The following is a 16,397-nucleotide window of genomic DNA, read 5'->3' on the forward strand; positions in this document are numbered from 1 at the left end:
CTATCACAATTCTCTAATTTTTTTGATATGTAATACACACAGACACGTGCATGCATGTGCGTGCACACACAATTACACACATTTCTGAACTATCAGAATTCTTTAATTTTTTTGATATGTAATGCACACAGACACGTGCATGCATGTGCGTGCGCACACAAATACATCCAAATCCTCCAATTGTTTTTTCCACACATCTGCATAGTGTGTTCTCGTATCTGCATCTGAATTGGTTACTAAGGAACAGTGTTCTGCAATGGGTGGAAAAGGAAAAATTAAATAAACTTACCTCGTCTATCTATATGTAAGAAACTCAATACACACCAAGCTTCAATTGTTATACATCAGTTACCCAATCTGGTACTCATTTTGCTTTACGTTCTTTAATGCAAATTCGATTCTTATCAGATAAAAGTGTAAACAATAACTCTCGAGTCTTCAACATGTTCTTGTTTGAGCTTTGTGTCATATGACAGCTGATTGATTTGCTATTTTTGATTTAGATTTGAATGCTTTGGATGTTATATTTACTTTGTAATTGGCTAATATTTATTAATGTATTAAATTTTTATAAAAGCAATAATGATATGATTTGCTTTAAAATTTACTGATTCGAGTTTGATTTTTAATTAAGAGTTTTGAATCTTGACGCTACTTGCTGTAAGCAATTTGTTGGAGCTGCTTCTAGCATAACTCTGTACCAGTGCATCCATAAAAACATGATGCATTGTCTCTGTCCACAACAGTCTTATGTTGTCATAGTTCAATATCTTTGCTCTTTGGTATGTCTCTAGTAAAGCAACCAGCTCGAGCCAGTTAATATATACTGGAAGTGTGAATATCAAGTTTATAGCAGTCAAATTTATTTTTTTGCATTTAAGTCAAAGAATGTTAGAAAAACGATAGAGCTGCAAGTGAAAGAATATGAAATTGTTTTATTTCTCCTAATAAAACCCTAGCTACTGCAAAATTTTTCTTGGATCTCCCCACTAAAATGACAAAATACAGGAAGAATGGGGCCAAGTTGAAGTTCAAAGAATCTTGTACTTTGGTATGTGGCTGATTAAATTACATCTAGACAGTTGGGAGATCAGGGAATGTATATTGTGTCTTTTGGTAAGCCATTTATAGTGTAACTCATTTTAGTGGGGGAAAACAATAATGCCAATCATATACTAAGGGGTGGCAGCTGATAGCTCAGGTTGTGGTCTTCTCACTATCGTAGGTATACTGGTTCATAATTCCTTGTGGCAAAGAACTAAGCAGTGGTGAATTTATCTGGTTTGATATCGGCTTTCAGAATTTCACTCCTAAAAAGTGTAGTTATGGGATCTTTTCTGTCTCAGGTGTTGAAGTTGCTTCTTGCATCCTTATGGTTATTTTCCCTTTCCTGTTTTTGTGTTCTTTTTGCTTTGGATCGTATTGAAGATCTACTATACAGTCACTATGTGTCTTGATGGTGAAATTATGCAATGGTCAATGTGATGATTGTTCATTAAATTTCCGTTGCCTGTCTGAGCAATCATGTGTTACTAAATTGCAGTCTATTTTCCCTATTTCCTACTTGTGGTTAGCTGAACAGATGTAATTTCCTAGATGATTGTAAGAAATATATGATGCACGAGTGGGAAAAGCTTCAAGATCTCATGCAAGTTATTGATTTTACTGTCTTATTCCAGGACGGAGGCAGAATCATTGAGGCATTGTTCTGCTAAGTATTGCACTCTAGTACCCCCTCCTAGGTCTACAATTGCTGCTGCTTTCAGTCCTGATGGGCATAGGCTGGCCTCCACACAGTGAGATCTGTTCTCTATCAAATTTTAGATGGAAGTTTCTAGTTTGCTGTGTGTTGACTTTGATGTAACCTAATTGGTCTAATGTTGTTTCTTGCTACAGTGGTGATCACACAGTGAAAATAATTTGTTTCCAAACTGGGGGCTGTATAAAAGTTTTAAGTGGACATCGGCGAACTCCTTGGGTGGTGCGTCTTTTTCAATTCTTCAACTGTATTATAAGAACCGTGGCTTGTAATTTCATTATTAAATTATTTGTTATCTCTATGAGTGGACAGCAAACCAGAAATCAAAGAATATTTAGTATTTTGTGCAGCTTTTTGTAGCAAGAGTCTCAATCAATTAAAAGGCACTAGCAAAAGAAGATATTGAAGAAAGGAATATCTGCACTACAGCAGTCATTTTTTGTTGTCAAAGAATTAGGTCACAAACCTTTGTTATACAATTGGTTGAGTTGTAGCTATGGATATACAACGTGCTACCCAAGTAATCTTTTGAACAAGTCTTCCTAAAATAAAATACCTCCTAAATTTCACTTATGCTTTTAATTCGTGTACAAGTTTGTCCATCCATCTTTTCATTAAGAATTACATTATCTGATACACATATCCCAATACTCAATATAGTACCTGACAAGAGACCAGCTCCCAGCAGTTTTGATACTTGGATTTACATAGTTGAGGGCCCTGGTTAGTATGGGTATGACAATACTAGCGACAAAGTCAAAGCCAAAGCCAGTATCAGTTAGCGGAGAGAATTGAGGCTACGGAGTTGGTAGAGAGGTCCAGTGATGTGGTAATGCGGTTAGAGCCAGTAGTGGCTAGGGACGGATTAGTAGATCTGTTGAGAGGGGAGACAGTTGGTTAGAGATTCTCGAGGAGATCATAGTGGACTCTTGGATTACTCAGTTAGAGCTTACACCCAATGGACCTCCCTTTTCAACCTCTGTGGAGGCAGAGGCGTTTGAGAGAGTAGATGAAGTGGTGACATATATACTGGAGTTTGCAATAGGGAGGCGTGCTCAGGAGATTGAGCAGTATATTGTGAGCTAAGGATTCTCTACCTTAGAGATGCTAGAGATCTTGTAGAATGGAGAGTACCAATTTTCAACAATTCAAGCTGGATTCATGGTTTGCTTTTGTAGGTAGAGCAGAGCATTATACAGATATACTATGAGCTTGGGAGGGCTGAGTAGTTCAAAGCAGTAGCTGAGGCTAGAAGAGTGGTCAATGTAGCAGCTCGAGAGGAGCTCACCACTTAACTGGATGAGGTAGGTGCATAGTTGGCCTTGAAACTGGATAAGTTATCACATCGACAAAATCTAATCGATGGCTACTTTGGATGAGCAATACTGCCAACTAATAGCCACTTTGGAGAATCGACTTGGGGTAGCTCTTGAGGTGGTTGACAAGAAGAGTAAGGGGATATTAGAAGTCACCTACATGGTGAAGGGTGCACTAGAGCTACATAGGCGTGCTGAGAGAGACTTGCACCACAGGACGAAGTAGGTACACGAGTCAAGAGCATGACTGACTTCCTTTACACTGTCATCAATGCCTTTTTCCTTAGGGATGCTTTCTCAGTCCCCTTCTACTTCTTGAGTTGTTTTCTTTTCTATAGTTGGTTTAGTTGTCCTCATTTGTTGTATGTTGTCTAGAGGACGACTTTCTTTTTGGGGGGATGATGTCGAGTAATTACGAATTGTTAGTACTTGTTAGTTAGTTGAAGTTGTAGGTAGTTGGGATGGTTACAATGCTTTGTGTTGCAAGTCTTTAACCCTTATATATGTTGTGTATTTACATCCAAGAGACATGATATATCATATGAGAGGTGTTGTTGGCATTATTGTATTTGTTTTTTGTTTTTATACTTGGTGTAGACATTGTAAGCATTTGATGAATTAATAAAGAAGCTTGTGAGTTCTTCTGTTACGTTACTAGTTATTCTCGTATGCATCAATTGAGTCCCCACTAGGTAAACAATTGCTTCGATAACTCACGTCTATGTGCATATGATATAAATAATTTTGCATTTTAGCATACACAAAAATGCCCAAAGGCTACAAGTTCTTGTGAAAATCACAGTGATAGTTAGAGAATTTTGAAACATAGTGATAGAAAGTTTGATGGCCACCTATAATTTGCTTCAGCCAATGGGGAATCAAAATCAAAGTCGAAGTCAATGCCACTATGAGTACGAGAGGTTGGCTTATCTAATGGAGCTCCAAGTAATCCCTCTTAAGTCTTGTCCTCATCAATTTGGGTGACGTCCTCTGAATCAACTTCTCATAATAAAGTTGGTTTTGTTGATATTCCAAAGTCTGGCAATGTTGCATTTAACTCAATTGCTTTAGGCTGCCCCCCTTCAACTAATTCGCTTTCATTTAGTTCTTCCCTCCCAATATGCTCACCACTTTCTCTATTGCTGGTCATTTTGTTTTGTGTTTTTTTTGCAAACTAAAAATAAAAAATAAAAATCATAGGAAATCATACATTTCATTGATATTACCTAGATAAATAAATTGAAAAATAAAAGAGAAATGGAAGATTCACTTTCCTCTTTCACTTTTGATGCTGGTTGTTTGCTTAATGCTCCCCTTCTAATGCTGGTTGCTGCCTTAATGCTTGGTGGTTTTCCTTTATTATTTAATGATATATGATAACTGGTTAGCTCATGGTAGTCCAAGGTTTACTCTTGCTTGCCAAGTTGTCTATCCTTAGTCAAGGTAGTTAGATTCCGTACTAGATGGTTCGTCAGTGGATTTGGTGCCCCATTCCTAACTTCCATTTTGGCAATAGTTCCCCCTTCATCTTGCTCTTGCAAAAGGAAAATCCTAGAGTGATAACATATTTCAATGATTTCAAAATATCAAATAAATTTCAAAATATCACAATCATTTTCAATTTCTATAATATTCATTTTAAATTTAAGTATAATGATTAATTAACATGGCACATGGAATTCAAGTATAACAATTAACCAACATGTCATATGAAATAATAATGAACAACCTATTACAATAATAGATAAGCTTCTATTATTAGTTAATGGTTATCTAAATGTAATCTATTGTAAATATTAGAATGTTTCTGATATTAGTTAGTCTATAGTTATTTGTTAACTTTCTTTAGCTTTCTTTTAGCTAGAGTAGAATGTTTCTATTCTTTACGATCATTTCCTAAGGAAACATCGCTTTATTCTTTTGTATGTATTGACCTCTAGCTCTTTGTTAATATCAAGCATATATTTTCCAATTACTTCGTAATATGGTATCAGAGCCAATACTCTAATTTTTTTTGAAAATAATCATAATTTCTTGGTTGAAATTATTTGTGTTTTAATTTTGAAATTATTTTCATGCATATTTGATTTCAAAACCTCTGGTTCGACTAGGGTTTTTTGCTAAAAAATACGCCATTTTGTCTGTGACTCCCGCGATTTTTTCCGGTCTGCAAACTAGTGCCCTTTTATCTGCAACTAGCACGATTGAATCCTTTGAAAATCAAGGGTTATTCTCTGCTGTTCACATGGAGGTTTGTTGGGTGTCATTTCTTTGCAACTCACGTCCTAATCTATTTTCTCCACTCACGTCCAAATTTCTCTAAAAGTCGCGTGTCTATTTTGTGGCCTATTTTTTCCATTTTAAAAAAAAGTGGTATTTTTTTGCCTATTTGGAGGCCTCTAGGTTTTTAACAAACCTTTGTCAATTATTTGTGCCCAGATTTTGCAATTTTCTCTGCAAATCTGTCATTTTTCTAAGCTTTTTTTTGCAGCCAGGACTGTTTTTGTTTGAAACCCTAAATTTCTGTACCAGATCATTTTAAAAAAAGAGTCTTCGTGGGTATTTCAAGAGCTCAACTAGGTTGTCACCCTTTTTTTGGGGTGCGTCGATTTTCGTGCGTCAATTATTGAGCTAGTAGATCCAAAATCCGACAACATATTCTTTTTGGGATTTTTGAGCTCTCTTTTGGGCACCTCATCATTTTTTCTAGGTCTTTTGTTTTTTGCCTCGAAGTACGTGCCTTCACACAAATTTTCACTTTTTCATTGAAAAGCGTGCTGTGACATCTCTGACTAATATTTTGCTTGAGGGAAATCAAAAGTTCAACGGTCAAAATTATGGCATGTGGAAACAGTGGATGTTAACCATCTTTGAATATTGCAACAACGATAAGGTGGTTCTGGTTAACAACAATCTTCTCAATAGAGGTCCTCTGCTCTAGCTTCAGAAGCCTTCAGGAAAAAGAACATTCAATGCAACTATTGCCACAAGTATGGGCACCTGAAGGTTGAATGTCTATTACAAAATTTGCTATTACACTTTTTGACAACTTTGTGCTCTAGATAGATTAACTATTAACGGAGGGTATTTCAATAATAGATAAGCTTCTATTATTAGTTAATAATTATCTATTTGTAATCTATTGTAAAATATTAGAATGTTTCTAATATTAGTTAGTCTGTAGTTATCTGTTAGCTTTCTTTAGCTTTCTTTTAGCTAGAATAGAATGTTTCTATTCTTTACAATCGTTTCCTTAGGAAACATTGCTTTATTCTTTTGTATATATTGACCTCTCGGTCTCTATTAATATCAAGCAAATATTTTCTAGTTACTTCGTAATACAACAAAAAATTTCATTTCACACGATCAAATATTTCAACATCTTTACCGAACAATTGACTTCTTTACATGAATTCTCAAGGGCTATGAGATTATATTAAATTAGGCAAAATTTGGGATGTAACATACACCCCCCTCCCCTTGTGTTTCATTGTCCTCGATGAACTTTGCAAGGCAAGAAAACATTCTAACTATAACATACATAAATCTTAAGTCACAAGGTTCATGTTCAAATTCGAGTTCGACAACTATGAACTTCAAATGAAGTTCAACGAGTCAAACAAATCGAAAAAAATTTCATTATTAAATTAGCCTTATGGGATTTTCAAAAAAATAAAAATATAAGTTATTTATTATTATATGCTTGAGTTTCGTTATAACAAAACAAATTTTAATATTTTAATGTTGATAAAGAAATTAGTATTTTAATTAAGCAAATTGTAAATTTAATATTGATAAACAAATAAGTTATTTATATTTTAATTGTAAATTTAAGTTAATAATAGTAAACATAAATTAATAAAATACAATAACATAAATGAGACTATTTTACTTGTATTCAATTTTAATATTGTAAATCTAATAATAAGTTACAGTAACATAAATTAAAATAAATTATATTCAAACTAAAACACAAAATAAAAATCTTATTAATATAAGCTCAACCCTAAAAACACAATAAAAATCTTGTTTGTTCATAGCCTGGTGGCCGTCAACGAAACATGATCCGAACAGTTGATAGGGAGTTGTAGAGTGAAGAACAGGAGTCTCTGCAAACATAGGAACAACGGACAAAGTTGAGATTGCACACGGAAAAATAACGAATGGGAGTTAGACACCAAAACAGAATTGTAGAAGTTAGAGAAATGACGGATGAGAGACAGGATTGCAGAGATAGCCATCGTCCATGGTTTACAGAAGTCCATGATTTGCAGAGTCCACAATTTCAGAAGTCCAAAAGTGTCAAAGGTTTGCAGACAAATTTTGGGTGAACATTTACGATATATATATATATATATATTTAATGGGTTTGCCGAATTTTGAACCTAAAACTGAAAATTTGGCGAACCTTGTGACTTAGCATAAATCCATAACACAATAATTTGGAGTTAAATCATAATTCAGGTTCTTGGAAAAAAATGTGGAAACTTTTGGAAGATCTCATCATAATCTTCCCAAGTGGCATTTCCTTAGTATAGTGGCCCATTGGATGTTGCACTGGGTTATATCTGACTCCACAAGTGAAGCTTACGAACCTTGAGTATTTTGAATGGTTCTATTTCCACCACCCTTGGGTCTCGCACCTGCAAGAGATTTTGGTCAATAACATGCTCATGATCGGTTATATATTTGTTAAGGTATGACAGATGAAATTAAGCATTCTGGCAAGGGTTGGAAGTAGAGCAATTCTCTAGACTACCATGTTTATGACTTTTAACACTTCAAATAGTCCTACATATCTTGGGGCTAATTTGGAGTTTCTTCCAAACTTGATAGTGCTTTTTAGTGGTTTAACATTCACGAGAACTTTCTCTCTCCTATCGAGAATTCTCTAGGGATCCTCTTTGCACGTGCATAATTCTTTTGTCAGTCATTTGCCTCCTTCAGCCTCTGTCGGATTTGAACAACTTTTTCCTCAACCTCTAGAAGCATCTTGGGCTTGACGAAGATTCAGTCCTCAATTCTATTACAATTCACAAGGGTTCTGCACTTACGCTTGTAGATAGGCTTGAAGGGTGCCATCTTAATAGCAAACTGGTAAGAATTGTTATAGGAGAATTCCACCAGTGGAAGATTTCCCATTGATATTGACAATCCATACAATGTACCCTTAGGAGATCTTATGGTACTCGGTTTACCCTTTCTTTCTGAATGTCGGTCTCTAGATGGTAGGTGGAATTGATTTTCAATTTGGTTCCCAACTTTGAGAACAAAGTTTGCCAAAATTTGGATGTTATCCTTGTACCTCTATCAAATATAATCTTTTTTGGGACTTCGTCGAGTCTGAGAATTTCTCTCACAAACTTTTGAGCAATTTCTAGTGCTCCATCTGTTAAGTTACTTGGAATAAAATGAGCCACCTTGGTTAGCCTATCCACAACCACTAGGATGGTATTATGTCTGTTTCGGGTCATACGTAGCCCTTTGATAAAGTTCATGGTTATTATTTGCCATTTCCATTTTGGAACCTCATTCGGGTGTAATAGCCCAACTAGGTAACGATGCTCTACCTTGACCCTCTCACGCAAAAGGTATCTTGCCACGTATTATGTTATTTCTTTCTTCATTCCTTTCCAAAAGTCCAAGGGTTTCATATCGGCCAACATCTTAGTCACCTTAGGGTGTCCTTGGGTATATACATCCTACCTTTATATCTCAAGAGTCCATCTTCTTCTAGTTGGCATCCTCCATATTTGGGGTCTTGAGGATCCCTTTGAAGTGCTTTACAAATTTCGTTATAAAGATCATCTCTTGGCAGACCTTGTAGTACTTGCTCCTTGAGCCCAATATTTATTGCCACCATGGCTGATATATGCCTTCGCTGACCCAAAGCGTCTGCTACCTTATTCTCCTTAAATTTGATATAACTGATCTCAAAGTCATAATCCGCTAGAAACCCTAACCATCTTCTTTGACAAGCATTGAGGTTAGGCTAGGTGAATTTGTACTTCAGTCCATGATGATTTGATCGGGATTCAAATGGTTTTCCAATTAGATAATGTCTCTACATTTGTAGAGCATGAACAATGGCTGCTAATTCCAGATCATGCGGTGCATAATTTTGTTCATAATTCTTCAACTCTTGGATTCAGAGGCAATGACCCGGTCTTCTTGCATCAATACGCCTCTCAATCCTTCTCCTGATGCTTCTCTTATAACCACGAATTGGCCCTCGGGATGAGGTACCCTAAGTACTAGTGTGCTAGTCAATTTATCCTTAAAGTATTCAAAGTCTGCTTGGCATTTTTCAGACTAGATAAACATCTTCCCTTTCCTTTGAAGTGAGGTGATGGGGTACGCAGTTCTAGAGAAATATTTGGCAAACTTTCTATAAATCCTACTAAGCCCATGAAGCTCCTAACCTCTGACACATTGTTAAACACCGACCATTCTATGATTGCCTTGATCTTGGTAGGGTCTACTACCATTCGTTGGGTGATATAATATGCCCCAGATACTGGATTTCCCTCTGATAAAATGAACACTTGGATAGTTTCCCAAACATCTTATGTTTACGTAGTCTCTGTAAAACTCTCTAGATGTCTTTGGTGTTCTTCCACATTTTGAGAGTATATGAGAATACCATCAATAAAAACTAACACAAATTTATCCAAACAGTCCTGGAATATGCTATTCATGGGATTCATAAAAGCCGTTGGGCATTGGTTACCCCAAAGGGTAATACTGTGAACTCATACTGGCCATAACAGGTTTTGAATGCAGTTGTGTGAATGTCCTCTTCGTTGATCTGAAGTTGGTGATAACTCGATCTTAAGTCAATCTTGGAAAATACTATAGCTCCCCTAATCTAGTCGAATAGATTGTCAATTTTAGGAAGTGGGTACCTATTCTTGATGGTGACCTTGTTAAGCATCCTATAATCTATGCACAACCTCATAGTTCCATCCTTCGTCTTGACAAACAACACAATTTCCCAAGGTGAGACACTTGGTCGAATGGGTTTCTTATCTTGCAAATCTTGTAATTGCACTTGTAACTCCATTAATTCGGTAGTGGTCATTCGATAGGGTGCTCTTGATATGGGCTTTGCTCCAGGCACCACGTCTATGGTGAAATCGAATACCCATGAAGGGGATAGGCCACACAGATCTTCTAGGAATACAACCCGAAAACTCTTAAGATATGGATACTTTTCCTTGAAGGATTCATTTAGTTTCTCTCAATTTCTTCTTCCTCGAAAATGTGCTAATAAGTGGTTTCTATAGGGTCCCTGATGCAACGGACAAGTGTGATGTGGCCCAACCAAGTTCACAAAGTGAAAATGTGCAAGGTAAAGGCTACGTTTCCCAAACCCACAAACAACAACTATCCACTCTACAACTTCTACACCCTCCCAATGGCTATGGTGGATGTATTTCACTTATCTAAGATGGATTCGAGAGGTTCCAAGTGGTTTCAAACCACCAACCCAAACCTAGCTCTCAAATTCCTCAAAATTGCCTAGTAGGCCTAATTGCCCCCAACTAGGTCTGCAGCGAGAAAGATCTGAACTTTTCTCCAAACTTTTCCAAATAACTCCTCAAATAAAATAGGTTTTAAGATACCCATTTCGGCCTTCTTCAACATATGTCAAACTTAGTATAGGTTGTTTTGGACCAACAACCAGATCCCCAAACTTGGCACCCTTTTAGGCATAAAATATGGTGATTTTACAAAGCAAGTATATGCTGCCCATACATCCAAAGCTTTAGACTTTCAACAGTCCTCCAAAATGATCCCAATCAAAGGAAAATAAAATCAATTTGACTTCCCAATCTCTGAAAATAAGAAACCCCCAATTTGGCCTCTTACAAACCCTCAAATCTAGGGCTTTCTCAATGTGTGACCTCCCAAGTCAATATCAACCAACTGAAGGTTGATTCACCACGTACAAGGAATATGTAGATGATATCTATTATTAAAATACTCTTTTCCAATGGATAGATCTTTGGCTGCTACACTCCAGGCATGCATTTCATGCACCTACAACCACCAAAAACCCATTAGAAGCCTCCATTCATGCAAACTCCTGCCCCATCATTGTTAGAATGATTATTTACATTAGGATACAGGTTCATTCCATGGGAATCAGATTCTTACATCCATGGAATGACAAAATGCTTCCAAAGTGCCCAAAACTTGCACAAATTGTTGCAAAAGTTGCTTGAAATCAACACTTCTGGTAAAATGAAAACCTATTTGTCTTAATGCACTAGAAATGGTTTAGATATCATCCCAATAGGTTGAAAACATCAAAACAACAATTAGAAACCAATCCAAACAAAAGATCTAATGCAAAATGCTAAAAAATGGAGTTTTTATTGCATTCCAACTACCAAATCCGTACAATTGTTGTGAGGTTTTCACACCATCGGCCCAAAACTTTGGGGACCCCCCCTTTTTTTAATCGCCTTGGCAAATTGTTGGATTGTCCAACAATTTTTATTTTTTTGAGAATTTTGAGCCTTGACACCTTCAAGCCAGTGGGAGGGACTTAGCTTATTTTCACCCGTTTTCAACTTGATTTTCCAGAGCAACCAATTTCATCCTTAGGCCGAACAAATTTTAAAGAACAACTGTTGGCAGGATAAAGTTGTGAATTTTGTACTAAGACATTTTCTTTTGAAAATTTGGATATAATTGTACAAATTTGGATAATTTTCAAAAAATGAAAATTTTGTTAAATCTGGTCTTTTGGAAAATCTTCAATTTTTTGGTGAAGAGAGATTAATTTTGTGATGATGAAATCAAATTGCAAAATCGATTTTTAGGCTCTAAGAGAAATGATTTATTTGTGTTAAAATGCTAAAATTGCTTAGCTAAATCGATTAGAATTAAAATTGCAAAATTTGGCTTTAATTGGATTAAAATTGCCTTGAAAACTTTTTACTCTTTAATGAAATTAGTAATTTAATATTGAAAAATGGCTTTTGGCCAGCCAAAATACAATTTTAATGAAGTATTAATTACTAAATCCTCATTAAATGGAAATATTTAACATCTCCAACGCACCATTTAATTTCTTTTTGCAATTTAGAACCAATTGGCAATTTTAAAAGGCAATTTTCATCATGACAAAATTAATTTTGGTTAAGTATTTAATTGTGGGCCATAATTTTGCATTAATTATTTGTTTTTCTTTCCCCCAAGGTCCAAGTCGGCCAGCTTGGAGGGAGTAAGAAAGATATAAGAAGAGGCCTCTCTCCCATTTTTTCCTCACTTCTCACTTCTCCTTCTCAAGGTGTTGGCGATTTTGCAAGAGTAGATCTGCACTTTTCTTACTTGGTGAATTTTGTGGGAGCTGAATTTTGTGGAAGGCAAAATTTGTGGGAGCTAAAATTTGTGGAAGATAAAATTCTGATTTTCAAGAAGAACTGCGATTTTTGCCCTAGGTTGGGCAATTTTATTTGGAGGTGAATTACATGGTAAATTTCTGATTTGCAAGTGGATTTGAAGTTCTTGAGATCTAGTCCTAATTCCGAAAAGTCACTGTACGATTATTGTTTAAGGTGAATTTTAATCATTTAGAGTTGAAAGGGGTCCTTAAGCTGACATCCTTCTTTCGTTCGAGTCTAAGGATTGCTTCCCTTGGTTCTACTTGCCTTCTGGTCCACCACTCTACCATCTCGTAATAGGGCGACGATTATGGAGGATGTTAGTGCAAGTAAGAATCCCAAGTGGACAAACACTAAGAAAGACGGAGGATATGATGCCCAAAACACCCTTCTCGAAAATGAAGCGAATAACTGACACCAATATCGATACAGTAGACATGATACAGATGAAGGACAGACTAAAGGGAGGACAATCCCCCTTGGCAAAGAGGATACAGAAGGCGGTTGCACATCACAGTGCAAGCGTTGCCACTTCTATTGCAACCATGATGAGCGACGTTGGGATGGCACTTGATTTTGAGGACATCAGAGAAGGGATATCAATAAGACAGATTTTGGATCGAGGTTGGATGAGTTAGGAAAGGTTGCTATCAAGGAAGCATCTAAACACCCTTTCCTCTCTCAATGCTTTTATTGGATTTGCGAAAGAATATGAGAAGGATCATGAAAAGATAGTACAAGCAGCAAGTAGTGTGGCAAAGTCAGCGAAGCTCAGGGCGAAGCACATACCTTGTCCTCCTATAGAGGAAGTTAACGAAAGGCTAGCTAAGTTCATTGCCTTAGCTAAGAAAATGAAAGAAAAGGGAAGGTTTATATTAGATCATTTAATGTAAGCCCAAGTGGCAAATTTCTCTTTCTTCTAGAATAGGACAAGTGTCTATTTCTAATTGGCCACCATTTTGGTGCCTTCTCATTGGTTGCCACTTTTTGCGTTTTTTTCATTGGCCCATTGATGAGGTGGCGGCTTCTCATTGGCCGATGGGGTGGCAACCCTAATTAGGGTTTTGAGGATCCAATTTGGATTGTTGATCTTGTTTTGATCTCTACCGTTCGTTGTATTTTTGAGGCCATTTGCTCTCATTTGTAAAATGTTGGAAAAATTGTTGCTAAGATAATACCAAAATCGCTCTCTTCTTCATTGTTGTGACTTGCATGGTGATTAAGAACATTGGGTGTTATTCCATGTTTTCTACTTACACATAGTTAGATTTCCTTTCAAATTGTTAAAGTTGGTTGCATTTGAAGTTGTTTAAGTGAGGTTAAAGTAGATGGATAGTTGTATGGTAGCATTGGTAGATGATTGATAGGGATCAATACTAAACCACTAGCATCCTAGTGGCTGGTTGGGAAGCCTTGTGTGGTAAACTAGTTCATTTTCCTTAGAATCATTGCATCTATGGAGGTGGGGCCGTTGGTTAGCCTTCATTAGATTCGATTCCCGTCCATTTGCTAACCTTCCATTCATAGGAGTAGGAGTAGAATAGTGAGTAGTTGGGTAGTCGAAGCTTAGAGAAGGAAGTTAGAGAAGTAAGTCAAGTATCATAATACATCCATTCACCTTCCACCACCATCGCTTTCCCATCAACATTATCATTGGCAGACACATCCTCCATCATCACCACCATCAACATTATCTGCTCCCACATATTTCACAAACCAAACTACCATCACCTTCATCCTACCAAAGTCCAAGTCATCCTCGAATGAATAGCGTAAGGCCGCCTACGTGATTACCAACAAATCACATCGATAAAACTGAGCGAGTATCCACAAGAGTAAGGAACATTGGAGTTATTCTCATATCCCATGAGCAATAGCTTTTCAAGAGAGGAATTGTATGTTTGATACTCTGTATCGGATATTCAATTACTGTTATGTAAGTGATACAAAAACTCGCATCAACAACAATGCCTTCAATTTGATGATCCTATGCCTTTACTAGGTTGTATAAGAGGAAATACAACTTCCCCAACCATATTCCATTGGTTGGAATCCATAACAATGGTCAAAACACTCAAATACTAGTTTTCCCTCCTAATTCAAAATATAGCCGTTAAGACTTTAAATTTGAATTTAAAACCTTATTAAAATGTTTTAACTCATACTTTATTGCTTTCCGGTACTTAGGATTTGTTCTAATACCCCCCTAGGACCTATTTGATCCCTCTAACCAATCTAGATCCCTTGTTGGCACTATTGGCCACCCTTACATCATTTTTATGCCTAAATCCTTTATTAGGATCTTTAGGACTTTTCAAGTTAACATTAAATTGTTCATTTCATTTAGCCATTATAGGCTTTAATACATTCCAATCCACTTTCAAGGATACCATAGATCCTTTGCTTTTGTTTGCATCCAAGGTGTGTCTAGATGTTTGCCTAGGTGCTCTTGGATCATTCCCTCAGGACTTTTATTTTTATTGTGAAAATTTCACACCCTTTTCTTCTGCATCTTTTAAGCTACATGGCCGAGATCTGACGAGATTTTACCTCACGCTTTATTCCTTGAATGTTTATGGGATTTCCCTGATCATCTAGACACTCCACTGTCTTGGCAAGACAATCCACTTTTGCTTTGTGCTCATTGAGCCAATTGATGCAGGAGCATCCTGGGTGTAAGAGCAATCTTGCATCACCCAAAAACATTTCCTTTTTGTTTCTTGGATAAGGGTTTTCTTAGTGTAGAATTGTTATTTTTGGAGGCTTGCTACTTAGTAATTTAAGTCATACGAGCTCAGTATGTCCTCATTTCAGAGGTGGATGTTCATCTTGGATATATCAACTTACTAGTTGAGGCTCAGTGCTATATCATGAGTATTTGTGGATTTATTGTGGATTTTTGGTATAAAAACTTCAGGCTCACTGTTGAAGACCCAGGGCTCCGAAATGGGGTCGATTGAAGCTAGCACGATTTAGGCCTTGTAGATCACAAGTAGAGGATTTCAAAAAGTGGTTATAATAGCCAATCAGAGCAATGGTTCAAAATTTATGGCCTTCTAAAGTTGGGCCGACCAAAATTTCCAAAATAAGAGACAGAGGTATATTGAGCCGACTCTATATGTAATTTTAGGGTAGTTGGTCTCAAGGGTTAGGGTTTGATGTCTAGAGACTTCTGGGGTGTTGTCAAAATCCCTATTTAAGGAATGCTTGTACATTGTATAGGACAACTCTAGGTGATAGTTCGTAGCTCTGTGTTGCAAATTATTGTAAGGAAGATGCCCATGTGGGTTTGCATATTGTATTTCAAAATTCTGTAATTCCGCATTTGTGGCGATAATAAGAAGCCCATATTTTGTTCTTGCGAATTGTTGTTGTTTCTTTGTTTTTGTTATGTTTTTGTGGTATTAAGGGGAGCACCTTTCATCAAGTGGTATCGGAGTAGGATTTTCGATTGTAAGGCAGTTGCACCAGGATTGTGGTTCGAGCTGAGCATATAGATAAATCGTCGACTGTGAGGCAATTTGTAGTAGGGTTTCAGTGGAATTGGGAAAAATGCCTCTACAAAGAGAGCGTGGTGGAAGAGTCGTAGGTGTTACCCCTGAGGGTTTTAGAGCCCTCCAAAGACAGATGCAAGCTTTGGAAGAACAAATGCGTGGAGGAATAAATCTTGCCGTAAGAGATGAAAGTGAGAATGAAGGCAAAGAAGAAGAAAATGCTGAAGTAGAGGTGGTTTTGAACCCAGAAGAAGAAAGACTTTTCAAAGCCATCTCCAGATTGGAAAAAGACCTATATTTGAGGTTTCCACATTTTTGGGAAATCTTAACCCAGAGGAGTTGATCGAGGATCAATGAATTGGAGGAATACTTTGAGTATGAAGATATTAAGGATCCTGATAGGGTCAAGTTTGTGAAGGCAAAACTTAAGGTT

The 16,397-nt window shown here is 36.8% G+C and overlaps 1 protein-coding gene across 2 annotated transcripts in view; it reads left to right on the plus strand.

Annotated features, from left to right (window-relative positions):
* LOC149543329 (uncharacterized) overlaps positions 1-16,397 on the plus strand; it is a 72,151-nt gene that overhangs the window by 14,386 nt on the left and 41,368 nt on the right. For both annotated transcript variants that reach the window (XM_089798156.1, XM_089798157.1), the window contains exons 3-4: positions 1,680-1,796; positions 1,897-1,981. In XM_089798156.1, coding sequence (XP_089654282.1) covers positions 1,680-1,796; positions 1,897-1,981 — 202 coding nt within the window. The remainder of the gene's footprint in view (positions 1-1,679; positions 1,797-1,896; positions 1,982-16,397) is intronic.

Source organism: Cupressus sempervirens, chromosome 8 (genome assembly GCF_028749045.1).
Source record: "Cupressus sempervirens isolate cs-2001-9-10 chromosome 8, ASM2874904v1, whole genome shotgun sequence".
Lineage (NCBI taxonomy): Eukaryota > Viridiplantae > Streptophyta > Pinopsida > Cupressales > Cupressaceae > Cupressus > Cupressus sempervirens.